The sequence below is a fragment of the Balaenoptera borealis genome (assembly GCF_965194805.1).
Source record: "Balaenoptera borealis genome assembly, chromosome: 9".
In the NCBI taxonomy this organism is placed as follows: domain Eukaryota; kingdom Metazoa; phylum Chordata; class Mammalia; order Artiodactyla; family Balaenopteridae; genus Balaenoptera; species Balaenoptera borealis.
In genome coordinates this window covers 48,818,954-48,833,552 of record NC_138873.1, presented here as the reverse complement: position 1 = coordinate 48,833,552, position 14,599 = coordinate 48,818,954, and the positions used below count along the sequence as shown (strand labels likewise).

General features: G+C 33.7%; 1 protein-coding gene across 8 annotated transcripts in view; it reads right to left on the bottom strand.

The window, feature by feature from the left end:
* REV3L (REV3 like, DNA directed polymerase zeta catalytic subunit) overlaps positions 1–14,599 on the bottom strand; it is a 190,537-nt gene that overhangs the window by 105,074 nt on the left and 70,864 nt on the right. For 6 of the 8 annotated variants that reach the window (XR_014248190.1, XM_082404696.1, XM_082404701.1 and 3 more), the window contains 6 exons: positions 13,853–14,013; positions 8,503–8,602; positions 4,039–4,133; positions 3,368–3,472; positions 2,257–2,341; positions 2,021–2,172 (listed from right to left, as the gene is read on the bottom strand). Coding sequence is in view for 7 of the 8 variants with exons in the window: in XM_082404696.1 (XP_082260822.1) it covers positions 2,021–2,172; positions 2,257–2,341; positions 3,368–3,472; positions 4,039–4,133; positions 8,503–8,602; positions 13,853–14,013 (698 nt within the window). In the remaining variant the exon portion in view is untranslated. The remainder of the gene's footprint in view (positions 1–2,020; positions 2,173–2,256; positions 2,342–3,367; positions 3,473–4,038; positions 4,134–8,502; positions 8,603–13,852; positions 14,014–14,599) is intronic. The other 2 variants (XM_082404697.1, XM_082404700.1) reach the window with 2 other exon arrangements.

Genomic DNA, 14,599 nt, shown 5'->3' with positions numbered 1-14,599 from the left:
TTAACATACCTCAAAATCTGAAAAATTAAGCACTAAAATTGAGCTTATAAGGAAAATAAAAGGCTAAGACAAAACTTACGCAACTCTGTAATGAGAACACTAACAAAATCAATAATTGGTACCCGAGGAAATAAACTGCTCAGTCAGGCAGGCAGCTCAGTGTGGCTGGAGGCTGTCATAGCAGATATTAAAAATGCACAGAAAATAATAGCATGGAAATTCTGGGTACATTTCGATTAGGATGGGGCTGGCAGATGCTAAGACAAAGCAAATGGAAGTAGAGCTCTGAGCCAGAAGGCTGCCATTAAAGTACTGAGGAGAGGGTGAAACCTGCCATGAGTCACCGAGGGCACAATGCTAGGATGCAACTCTAGGGAAGGAGGAAGCCCTGGGTGGGTGTAGGTGCTCATTTCTAGCTGTTGTTTAATACAGTCAAAAGAGCCCCTGCTGCCAATGCAGCACTGAAAAGAGGGCTTTTCCTTTCCTTCTGAAGGCTGCAATTCTACTCCTCCTATTCTGGCTCCCCTTGCCTAGAAAAATTTTAACGCGAAACAGCATGACTTCTAAGTAAAACTTTCATTATTCTCTTATTTACCAATCATGTGTAAGCTAACTGTATTACAAAAACCCTGTTAGAATAGATGCTATCTAGGTAGAGTATAATACATACACCCTAAGACCTGGCAAATTACACTTCTGTATGTCTTCTGTAGAGAAACTCTTGCACATGGCCACAAGGTGACAGACGTAACACTGTTAACAACAGTGCAAAAGTGAAAACCATCTAATAGTTGTAGAGAACAGAAACACTTGTTTAGTCTTACAAAAGAATGCTAATCAGCAGCTAAAATGAATGACCTAGAAACATGTAAGAACAAGGATAGATTTCAAAGTTATTATTGCTGACACAAAAGATACTCAACATCATTATTCATGAGGGATATGATGATTAAACCATAATGAGATGCCATTTCACACATACTAGGATGGCTATATAAAAAAAGACAGATAATAACAAGTGTTAGTGAGAACGTGGGGTTTCTGAAACCCTCATATACTGCTGGTGGGAATGTAAAACAGTGCAGTCACTTTGGAAAACAGTTTGGCAATTTATTAAAAATTAAACACAAATTTATCAAACGATCCAGCAATTCTCTTCCTTGGTATCTACTCAAGAAAAATGAAAATATATACCCATACAAAGACATAAATGTTCAGAGCAGCATTATTCTTAAGGGCCAAAAAGTGAAAACAACTCAAATTTTCATCAACTAATGAATTAGTCAATAAAATATATCAGTAGAATGCAATACTACTAGGCAATAAAATGGAATGAAATACTGATAGAGATACTCCAATATGGATGAGCCTGAAAACATTATGCTAAGTGAAAGAAGCAAGGCACAAAAGATCACATTTTGTATGATTTCATTTACATGACATATCCAAGAAAAGGCAAATCTTAAGAGACAAGAAAGTAGATGACTGGTTACTTGGGGTTGTAGGTATGACTGCAAATGGAAAAAAAGAATCTTTTGAGAAGGAACTATTCTAAAATTGAATTATGGAGATGTTAGTACAACTCTGTAAACTTACTATAAATCACTGAATTATACACTTAAAATGAGTGAATTTTATGTTACATAAATTATACCCCAATTAAGTTGTTAAAAAACATAATGCTGAATGAAAAAAGCAAGTTGCTTAATCTACGCCAAGTAGGACACCATTTATGTAAAATCTAAAACCTAAAATAATAGTATATGTTTTGGACATACATATATAAGAAAATATAAAATCATATATGGTAACAGTTTGTACCAACTTCAAAATAGTGCTTACCTCTAGAGATGAAGAAAAGGTAAAAGAATGGGAGAGAGGTTTCTGCTAGCTACATCAATGATGTTTACTTCTTAGGAAAAAAAAAATTTAGCTAACTCAACCAAATACTAATATCTCAGTGCTAGATACACAGGATGTCTGTTATGGTATTTTCTGTACACTTGAAAGAAAACCTCACCTTTGCTCAACTCTGTGTCTTTGTGGACTTCTACCATATTAGCCGGTGTACAGTGAGGAATTTCAGGAGACAGAACCTCAGAGTGCAATGTTAATTCAGCAGAGAACTCCTGGGATCCATCGCTGTAGTCCACAGATCCTGATAATGTTCTGCTTAATTAAAACATATCCTTTATAACAAACTATATATCAAAGCAATAAAATTAGTTCTGAGATCTATAATAAATAACCACTTACACAGAGAAATCATTCTGTTTGAGAATTTCCTGAAGTCTCTTCTGAAAATTTTTTTCACTTTCTGTTGCTGGCACAAACCTGCGATCTTTGAATTTTAAAAGTGCATTAAAAAATGTAGATAGCAAATGAATGAAATATTTTCCTTTTTCCTAGAAGAGCTTTTAAAATGGTAGCAATTTCCTATCCTTGACACATATAACACCACCTAAAAGTAGTCCTATTATAAATCAAACAAAAGAGAAATGGTTGTTACTGAAGCTATGAAATTAAGCACTTAAAGTCAGTCTAAGATTAAGTTCTATAACTTAAATCTAAAAGAGAAAAACATTATTTTCTACCTATAAATGTATCATACAACCTGAACCTAGAAATTTTCCCTTTATAAAATATTTCTATTTTAAAAGGCATTAAAGGCATTCAAAACTTATCAAAGGATTTTTAGTGTCCAAGAGATTATAATATAAATTTTAATTGGACTTCAGTATAGGCTTACTACTGTATTTCAGATACATTTGCCTTTTGAATTATGTCTTCTATTCTTTTACCTTTATTTAAAAATTTTTGTTGTATCCATGGCATTACTTAAGCCCCTTCAAATTCTTTTTGAATATAGCAGGGTTTAGTAAAAAATAAAATTTTTTTTACTATTTACTATTTTTAGAGTATTTTCTTCAGAGATACACAAGGTAATCAAAGTCAGAATTTATATGACATACCCAGAAAATAACATGGGGGCAGAATTTCATGGGTGACATTTTCAAAGCGTAATGAACTAAACGAAGTGTTTCTAAGTTGGGATTCATGCTCTTCTGTAAGTATTCTATAGCTCATTTGGAAATACAAGAGGTTAAAACATACCACAGAATGAAAAAGGAGAAAAAGGTACTACCAGTGAAAACCAAGGCCAATGAAGATGTCAATTTCTCATACGAACAGAGACAATGAGTGACACTTTGGAGGTACAGAATTATGGTTCAGAGCAATGAGAATAGGGAAAATATATATAGAAAATTTAAAGGTAGTCTGAAAAGCAAAATCTAATGTCAAGGTAAAAATTCAATGGCTTAAACTTTTCCATTAAAATATCCAGTTAAAAGAAAATCATTTATACCTTGTGATTCGGGTTGACTAATTTGAGAAGTTTCATTTTTGTTTCTTCGCCGTTGCTTTTCATCTTCCCATATGGCCTGTAGACCAGGGTTTCCACCAATTTGAGCTGTAATCATAATAATACTTCAATACTACAAGGGTCAAAGTGAAAAATACTTGCTTAAAAAAATCCATACTTAAAAAAAAATACTGTCTTTTAAGAAAAACAATTACCTACTTTGTGTAATAAAACAGACAAATTATCCCAACCTATATTTACTATATTACTCCTTTTTTAGTTTTCCTACTAGTTCCCAAAAACACAGCAAGTGAATAAGATTCAAACATTTGATGATAGCCAACAGACCTGAAAGTCTCCTCCCTGGTATATAACCTGAAAATAAAAAAATTAAAAGGCAGGCATAGTAAATTCTTTTATAATGGCTAATTTATTTAGTGTCACACTTACTTTAGGTTCATGTCTATGCAAACAAACTTATATGAATGAAAGCATAAATGAAAAAATAATGACTATCCCATCAGAGGTACAGAAAAAAATCTTCATAACATTTTACATCCTCCTTCTTTAAATAATTTCACTTCCCCAGTAATGTTTTCTTCCCTACTTTTTCCATCCTTTGGTCACGGATTTTTAAAAATAAAAACATATATTAAGAATAACTGTGTACATACCTTCAATGTCCAACCGATTTAAGATATCAGCAGCTACAGCATCCACTTCTAATTCACAAGTACTCTGTGGTTCAACACCTTCCAGTATTAAAGAGCTGTATTAAAGAAGTATCAAAAGACACAATAATTATGTAAGAGAAAATTTTCTTAAGATTTTTATTACTTAACAATTTTTCATGTTTACGTGGTAACCAGGAAAGCCAGTGACCCTATATTAATTCACAATTATTCATGACATAATTGATACTCTGTGTGTATATACAAAGAAATGAAAAACAGGAAGAGAAACACAAAATTCACAACTCCATTGAGATACTTTTGGAGTTTATTTTACATATTTTGGTTCATTATATTTTATAGAAAAGGAATGTACAATGTTTCAGCATGTGGGTCACATCCAGGGCAGGATGGGATAAAATAACAGAGGGACAACAGAGGGGATGCATCAAAAACCATACACACATGCAATTATTTGCCCAGAGGCATCTATCTCTGCAATCATAGATGGTTTTTAAAAATGAGGAGGGAATATATATATATATAACAAGAGATGAGGGGAGGTGAACATACTGAAAAGTGGGCAAATGATACTGTTCTCCCTGCCCTCAACTACTGCTGAGCTGGGGAATGTTTAAAAATTTTCCATAACTATAGAATTGAGAAACCACATGAGTCCAATAGTGGGATCATAGCTAGGAAAAGAGGTGACACCATGAGGTCATTACTTTTTATGAGAACTACAGAGAACTATTTCCCACTAATGCTCTTTGACTCAAAAGCATTTTTGTTTTTCATCAGAGCCACATGAAAGATTTAAGATGACACCATATACATGTCCCTGCTTGACAGAATAAACATAAGACAACTAGTATGGATCCCAGTTTATCCATTCTAAAATTCAGATCTCCTACCAATAGGGACACCAAATGAAAAGGAGAGAACTTTTACTAGAAAGTGGGTGATAGAAGATTTCATTAATATTTGAAACATTTTAAAATGTTTTATGAGAAACATTAACAAAACCTCATTTTCCATTGTCTATACCTAAGGAATGGGTGTTTGAATAGAAATTTTGATGGAATATTAGAGATTAATTTGTTAAACCACAGAACTTTTACTATTTATATATATGCATAGACACAACACACACATATATCTTTTTACCATTGATAGAGAAGGGACATATTAGTCAACCTATCACAATATATCCATCCCTTTAACTTTCAGAAAAAGTAATTCTCAATATAGCTTGTCTTCTTTACCCATATAATTTACCAACATCAGTTATGCCATGAATTAAAGTACCAGATAAAATAGTTTTTGGCCAACAGTTTTCTCCTTTATACTAAAAAGTTTCACACTTTTGGAAGCGTTGTATTATACATTTCAAGGGTGAATTTTCCAGGAGTAGAACATTTGTGACAAAGGAGGGAAACAATAACATTAAAAAATGCAATCTCATAGTAGAAATTTACAACTATTTCTTGCCTACTTCAGATATTCAGTATAGGAGGAGTTCCTAGGGAAAGGAAGTAGTTTTCAGAATTAAAAATTTGTTTCCAGTAAACAGAAAAAGTGAGTAAAAAAATTGAGTCAGCAAATACATGTAGACCATTCACTTTAGTCATGAAAGGTAGATAAGCAATACAATGGTATTTAGCCAACCATGCCTCTCTGAACATTTCTGTTCATAGCTTAACACAACAGACAATTACAGTCAGTAATTACAATCACTGAGGGTGGAGCTCAGACATCTACAATTTAAAAAATCTCTTCAGATCATTCTGATGGACAGCCAGGTTGATATTACTGCAGTAGACTCAACTTCTGTGAATTCAACACTCTGGCAAATGACCCTGAAGGTCCAGGATATGTGGTAATTTACAACAAGCTAGCAGGTAAGATTAGTACAGCTGCTAACTCAGCACTCTTATTATGAGTTTGTTGCTCTCTATTTGTTATGGCCCTTGAAATAGTATTTGTGAAGGGATATAAAATACTTTTGGGTTAAAAAAAAACCAAACAAAAAAAGGTACCCAGAGGAAGGTGCTAGTACTGGGGATAAAAATTAGACTAATAAAATTTAAGAGCACTGATTTGGCAAAAATGTTTGACATTATGTTATCTGTATTTGATGAAATTATGGATTTTCATGTTTAATATAAGAATCCTAAAAACTTGGGACAAAAATATATAGCTAGCCTACATTTATTATAAATTCTAATTCTGAATACCTTGTCTAGTTTCACTAGTTTGCCTTTTCATACCTTTGCTCTTAAAAGTAATGATTCAAACTTTTCATTATAATACAGAGAGCTTCTCCAAACTAAGTCATAAGCAGTGAAGCTTTACTATAGTCTTATGACCTAACCAGAAAGATGTCTGTTCAAAAAGGCTTCAAATAAAAATAAACCTGAACTTGAATTGATCGTGCAAAAAACAAGTTACTCAGTGTAGAACTTTGAAAACCACGGGATCTAGTGAGTAGGTAAAATCCTTGGGTTAAGTTGATTTGCTCCAATTTTAGAGACATAGAGGAACTGTATCACAGGCATAAAAATGAGACAGTAAATAGTTTGTCAATCACTTTGCTCTGGACTGATTAGAAATTGAATTTGATGTGGTAAATAATGCTCTTTCTAAAGTTGATACCACTTCAACACAATTATAAAAACAATTCTGCTGTATCTGAGAAGGAACCTAGAAGTACATGTGTATGTGTACATATACAACTTCTACCAAAAAGTCCTGATACATGTTGACTGAATCCAGAGGTAAAGCAAGTCACTGTCCATTTGAAGTCTTTGAAGTCTCAATCTGGTATAATATTCCAGTCATGAAACAATGTATTTCAATCATTATTTAATGAGATTCTCTCTTAATTTTAGGTCTTAAAAAGCCCAAGTAATTCTATAATATGGAAATTCTGTGAAGAACATATTAAGATCTTAAACTATATAAATTAAGCTCTGAACAAATATTTTGACAGTTTATCTTCAACTGATTAATAAATTCACACTTTCTTACTTTGAAATAAAAAATAAAGTCATTTAACTAAACACTTTTTCTACTTTGCACTTTACATAAAAAATATCTGCTTAAAAACGTATCAGGAGGGCTTCCCTGGTGGCGCAGTGGTTGGGAGTCTGCCTGCCAATGCAGGGGACGCGGGTTCGAGCCCTTGTCTGGGAAGATCCCACATGCCGCGGAGCGACTAGGCCCGTGAGCCACAATTGCTGAGCCTGTGCGTCTGGAGCCTGTGCTCCGCAACAAGAGAGGCCGCGATAGTGAGAGGCCCGCGCACCGCGATGAAGAGTGGCCCCCGCTTGCTGCAACTGGAGAAAGCCCTCGCACAGAAACGAAGACCCAACACAGCCATAAATAAATAAATACATACATACATACATACATAAATAAAATTAAAAAAAAAGTATCAGGTGACATATGTGTAGTGAAAAGAGGAAACCATACCACCCTATCAATATCCAAATGATCAATAAAAGGATCAAGAAAGCTTGGGCAACAACTTTGTGGCATAAAACAGAAATCCTATGAGTTCTATGTAGATTAAGCTATTACTGATAATTTAGATAGGTACTGATTATATATCTGCTTTATGGTAGGGAAATCTAAACATTTGGAATATGTTACCATCTCTAAGAAAGTCTAATAAATAATAAAAGTCAAAAGAAATTATAAGTTGTATTATTCATATACATTATGTCAACCCACTTTTTTCCCCACAAATATTTAATATTTGGAAATAATTAGGGGTTATTTTTATTAAAAATATTCGCCATTTAGGGTTTTTTTTGGCTGTGTTGGGTCTCTTTTGCTATGCGTGGGCTTTCTCTATTTGCAGCGAGTGGAGGCTACTCTTCACTGCGGTGTGTGGGCTTCCCACTGCGGTGTCTTCTCTTCTTGCAGAGCACAGGCTCTAGGTACGTGGGCTCAGAAGTCGTGGCTCACAGGCTCTAGAGCACAGGCTCAGTAGTTGTGGCACAGGGGCTTAGTTGCTACGTGGCATGTGGGATCTTCCCAGACCACGGATCGAACCCGTGTCCCCTGCACTGGCAGATGGATTCTTAACCACTATGCCACCAGGGAAGTCCCGCCATTTAGGTTTTAAACTGTTATTTTATTATGCGATTTTTACTTGACAAGTTATAGGATGTCAATTTAGAATGTACAAAGAAGATGGATGTTGGAGAGAAGTATAAACACATCCAGATTTCTTTTATTAATTAGGTAATAACTAGGTATATTTTCATGCTATTTTCACGGTCTGTTCTTGAAATCTATGATCCATGTAATACACTAATGTTGAGATTTGCTTTTTTGATAAACTTATAGATAAAAAACAATTATAATAAAGGTTAAAATTAAATTATGCTAACCACTGATTTCTGAATAGAGTAGGATATATGTAAATAACTTTTCCTTTCCTTTACAACATAAACTAACCTTGGTATTTCGTCTTCTTCCCACCGAAATAAAGTACCAGTAAGAGAATTTCTTCCTGGTAGCTGATTCTTGCAAGATCCACTCGCACGTAATGGATCACCTAGGAATAAAAAGGTAAAAGGGGTAAGTTCCACTTTTAACTTACATATAATTACCCTTTAAGTATATTAGTATACAACCCATATGACCAGTTCCTAAAATTGTATCCTAAAAATTCATAAACATACCGGAATGCATATGCACAGCGGAGAGTAACGATTCCAAACCGAGATGGGGAAAAGTATTTGCAATATATGGATATGAAAGAGAAATGGCCACAATACTTTCATACTAGAATAAAAGTATGATACATTTAAATGCGCAATTGTGATAGGTATGCTTCAAATCTCATTTTAAAAATAAAGAACTAAGAATTTTTGTAGACTTTAAATTCCTAGGGTATTCTATATGAGCCTCAACTAAAATTCTAGTGGAAATCAGATTCCAGATAAAATTCAAAACATACTTTAATGCTAATCCCTGAATAAAAAGAAAATACACAATGCATTTCGAAAGTAATGGCAGTTAACAGTGAGTGGAAACCTGGGGCAAATGCAAATACAATTTGACTAGCAGTTGGAGGGAACTATGCATTTGCTTAGTTGTCCCAGCTGCAGAAACAGAGTCCTGGGGCCATGCTTTGGAAGTAGTCTCTAAATTTTAGCAATTTTTTTGTGATCTCTTATGGGGCATTTAAATTTTCAGATAAAGAAAGCTTGAGTGAGTGGCAAAGAAGGAATCCTAACATTAAGAAAGATATTAAATTTGCAATCCTCTCCAACTAAATTTGATACTTTTTCTTATTTGGTTAGCTTGATCACAAAATTATGTAATTAATTAGACTTACCATCTTTGCTATTTTAACAAAACACATAACAAACCATGTAACTGATTCTATATACCTTCAGAAGTTTTTGAAGGCTTTGCTGTTATGTGGCTAGGGCATTTATATGAAATTACTTCGCAAGTTGTAAATTAAAACACAAATATTATTTTCTAAGAAATTTATATGAGTGAAAAATCTATACAAGTTTACTAATTCAAAGTTATCTATCACAGTATAAGAATTCACACTTTACCTCTACTTTATGTATTATTTTCTTTTATAAATACATATATAATTCTTTTCAACTCTGGATGTTAAAAATGTAATATAAAGCCACTATGGAGAACTGTAAAAAAATCCCTCTGTGATGCTAAAGATATTTACTCTATTTAATTACTTCTATATACTTCACCTTAACAACAGTAATTAGCAACATCTCCGTTTCATTTGGCAACTGAGTATATAACTGAATAATAAGACAAAATGGTATATGCATATGTAATATTAAAATTTCTAAATATTTTTCACTTTTGAATTTACTTTCAAAAGACTACATTATGTACTAAATTAACTTGTCTTACAAGATTAAAATGTTAAGTTGTGCATATATATGTAACATATTTACAATAAGAAGTTTACTGTCCATTTAATTATGAGTCTGATATTACGTGACAAAATACAAAAAAAATTCACCTATTCTTTTCATGATTTCATTATAATCTTTTATCTATTTTTTTTTTACAAAACAAAAACCTAAAATAAACATTTTATTTCACCATACTTGAAATTTCCCTGCTTGTAATTTCCCCCAACGAAATTTCATTTATTTCTGCCTTCAGATTGTAAAAATTTTCCATATTTTGAAAAAAAATCCCTTCCAATACTCATCTAACTTTTATAACTAAAATAAATGGCTTACATGTATTTGGTAATTCAAACTTTTCTCATGCTTTTTCACCTACTGGAAACAAACTTTTGTAAAACTGACCTCCTTTTCCTATAAATACCTCCCGTACATTCTCTAGAACCTTTTCCATTCGTCAATTCTTCTTGAACTCCCAGCTATATTTGACACTGATAACCAAACTGTTATTCTTTTTTCCCCCAATAACCTTTTTATTTTGGAATAATTTTAAATACAGGAAAGTTACAAGGATGGTACAGTTTCTGAATCTGCTTACCACACCCCTCCCATTGTTAACATTTTACATTATAGCACATCTGTCAAAACAAAAAAACTGACACAGATACCTTCGTATTAGCTACACTATACACTTTATTTGAATTTCAGCAGTTTATCCACTACTCTCCATTTTCTGTTTCAGGATCCAATGTAGGGTACCACACATTGTAGTTAGTTATCATGTCTCCCTAGTCTCCTCTGGTCTATTTCTCAGTCTTTCCTTGTTTTTCATGACCTTGACAGTCATGAGTACTGGTCAGTTCCCCTATAGGACGTCCTCCAATCTGGGTTCGTTGATGTTTTCCTCATGATTAGATTGTTATTATGGGTTTCCATGAAGAATACCACAGATGTGAAGCAGCCTCATCATATCATATGAGAGGGGACACGATATCCACATGCCATCACTGGAGATGTTAACCACCAATACTTGGTTAAGGTACAATTTCATGGGTTTCAAGAATGCACAGAATCATACCACCATGCCAGTAACATACAGAATAATTCCTTCATCCTAAAATTTCCCCTATATATTGGCTTTGTAGTCAACATTCTCCTCTTCTCCAACTCCTGGCAACCATTAATATGTTTTACATTTCTATAGTTTTGCCTTTACCAGAATGTTGTATGAATAAAATCAAACAACTTGTAGTCCTTTGGGTCTAGCTTCTTTCACTTAGTAAAATGCATTAAAGATTCATCGATGTTGTATGAATCAAGAGCTTGATGTGTTTTACTGATAAATAACATTCCACTGTTTTGGTATATTAACAGTTTATCCATTGCCCCATTGAGTGGACATCTTGGTTACTTTAGATTTTTAGCAATTATGAAATAAAGTTGCTATATACATTTGCATACAGGTTTTTAGGTGGACATGAGTTTTAAATCACTTGGTAAACATACACGAATGTAACTGCTGGGTCATATGGTAAGTCTATATTTAACATTACAAGAAACTGCCAAACTGTCTTCCAAAGTGACTACACCATTTTGCCTTCCCACAAGCAATGAATGAGAGTTGATGCTGTTCCCATCCTTACCAGCATTTGTTTATGCCTAGTTTTTTTTGGATTTTAACCATTCTAATAGGCGTGTAACCGTTGCTCTTTGTGGTTTTAAAATGCATTTCCCGGGCTTCCCTGGTGGCGCAGTGGTTGAGAATCTGCCTGCCAATGCAGGGGACATGGGTTTGAGCCCTGGTCTGGGAAGATCCCACATGCCGCGGAGCAACTAGGCCCGTGAGCCACAACTACTGAGCCTGCGCGTCTGCAGCCTGTGCCCCGCAACAAGAGAAGCCGCGACAGTGAAAAGCCCGCGCACCGCAATGAAGAGTGGTCCCTGCTCACCGCAACTAGAGAAAGCCCTCGCACAGAAACGAAGACCCAACACAGTCAAATAAATAAATAAATAAATAAATAAATAAATAAATAAATAAGTCAGGAGCTCTTAATTAATAAATAAATAAATAAATAAATAAATAAATAAATAAAATGCATTTCCCTAATGATATATACTGTTGAGAATCATCTATTCCTGTTTGCCATCCTTATATCTTCTTCTTTGTTGAAGTGTCTGTTCAGGTCTTTTGACCATTTTTAATGGGGTTGTTTGCTTTCCTATTATCGAGTTTTAGGAATTCTTTATATATTCAAGATATAAGTACTTTATCAGATATGTAATTTGAAAATATTCTCTCCCAGTCTGTGACTTATCTTTTTATTCTCTTAATATTATTTTTTACAGAGAAAAAGTTTTTAACTTTGACGAAATCAACTTGTCAGGAGATTTTCTCATTGTTTTCTTCTAGAAGTCTGATAGATTTATATTTTACATTTAAGTCTATGATCCATTTTGAGTTAATTTTTATACAAGGTATGAAGTATCTGTCTGGTCTCTTATTTTTATTTTCTGGCATATGGATACCCAATGATTCCACCACCTAAGATGAAGTTCTAGATTTGGGAATCTCTTTTAGTCCCAGGAGATTCAAACTGGGCTGAAATGCCTCAAAGTTGTTCCACTTCCTAGTTTGGGTCTATCTCTTTGAAACCCTACCTTACTCTGGAGGGTTCCAACCTGTCCAGCAGGCCCTGAGTTGTTGTTTCTGGCTCCCTCACCTAGTAAGGCTGTCTCAATGGAGGCAGCCAGGATTAGCAAACCCCTCAGGGCAAAGGCTGTTTTCAGCACTCTATCTCCTCTTTCGGCCAGTACTTCTTTATTGTTTATAGTCTCTGCGATAGATTAAGATTTAAAAAAAAAAAAAATCTTACCTAGTTCTTAAATTGGTTTTAGTAGGAGGGTGGATCCCAATAACCTAACCCACCATTCAGGGGGCAAAAGTCCTCCCTGGTTACTTTTCAGAGCACAGTTTGGGTATGGTAGAAGAAACCCAAGGAGTTAAACCAAAAAAGAATAGCTGGTAAACAACAAGAGAAAAAAAAGCTAACTTTTGGTTGTAAAAGTTTGTCAGTGAAAGAGAAGAAAATAATTATAACAGAAAGGACAGCAGGGTTGGAGGAAAAATGTTGGTTTCACTTTGTTTTAAGTAGAGGAGAAGGAATCCAACAATAAAATGCAAAAGATGTTACAGCATTTTAACCAGAAATTCTATTCCTAGGTATATGCCCAAGAGAAATGAAAACATACGGCTACACGAATACTTGTACATGAATGTTCACAGCAGCACTGTTCATAAGAGCCAAAAGGAGGAAACCCAAATATCCGTCAATTGATGAATCAATAAACGATGTAGCATATTCATAGCAGAATATTACCTGGCCATAAAAAGGAATGAAATACTGATACATGCCACAACATGGATGAACCATGAAAACATTAGGCTAAGTGAAAACAAACAAACATATGATTCCATTTATATGAGATGTGCAGAATGGGCAAACAGAGAGACAGAAAGAAGATTCATGGTTGCTAAGGGGTGGAGGCATGGGAGGATTGGGGGTGATTGATAAAGACTATAGGATTTCCTTTAGAGGTGTTGAAAATGTTCTAAATTTGATTGTGGTGATGGATGCACAGCTCTGTGAATATATTAAAAACCACAGAGGTGTCCATTTTAAATGAGTGAATTGTAAGGCATGTGAATTATATCTCAATAAAGCTATTACCAAAAAAATTTACTTTGAGATTCTTTTCCTGATACACTCTAAGACATTTTTGCATATTTCTTTTTATTCTTTATCCACTCAGCATTTATTTTCTAAATATATATTATTTTATAAATCATAAATTACATAATACTTGTTCAAAGCTTTAATTTGAACTTGCAAAATTAACCTTACTTTTCCTCCTTGCTTTTCGGAACTTGACAGCAGCCAGATTTATTAAATTCATTCCATACAGATTGTAGTCAATGAAGAGCTGTAGGAGGTAGGGAATATGCGCTTCATGAGGCTGATAAAATTTATTCATTATGGCTCCACTTTGCAAAAGTTCACATATCCTAAATTAGAAAAAAAAAGTTATATCATAAAATTATGTTTCCTAAAATGTTAAGTGAAATGGTGATTATACAAATATAGAGAATAAAACACATTATACTAGCACACAAAATTTTGATTTCAATTATACTGGAAATTTGTATTTTGTTGGAAATTGAAAGTTTAAAATCAAGTTTTAAAGTAAGGTGCATGCTCTGAAAGAAAATGACAAAAAATGCCTTGAATGAAGAATATTTTGACTTCTAAAACTAATTTAATGCTAACTATACTGAAAAACCTAAAATGTCAAAAGGATTTTTTTAATATGAGCTTTTTAAAAAAGTTCAGAAAAAAAATTGAAAAGATTATACAAAAATTCTAAAAAAGGACATATGACTCAATCAACCACACAGAGATGTTACCACTTTTGATATTTTTATTCTCTGAGTTATTTTTCCTTCATGATGGGGAATACAAACAATAGGCAATTATAAATAGTGCAAGTGCTATGCAGGGGAAGTATATGAAACATCTAGAAGGGATATTAACCAGACTAGCTTCTGCAAAGCCTTCTTGAAGAGAAGTCTCTAAAGCAGGAGACTAAACAAT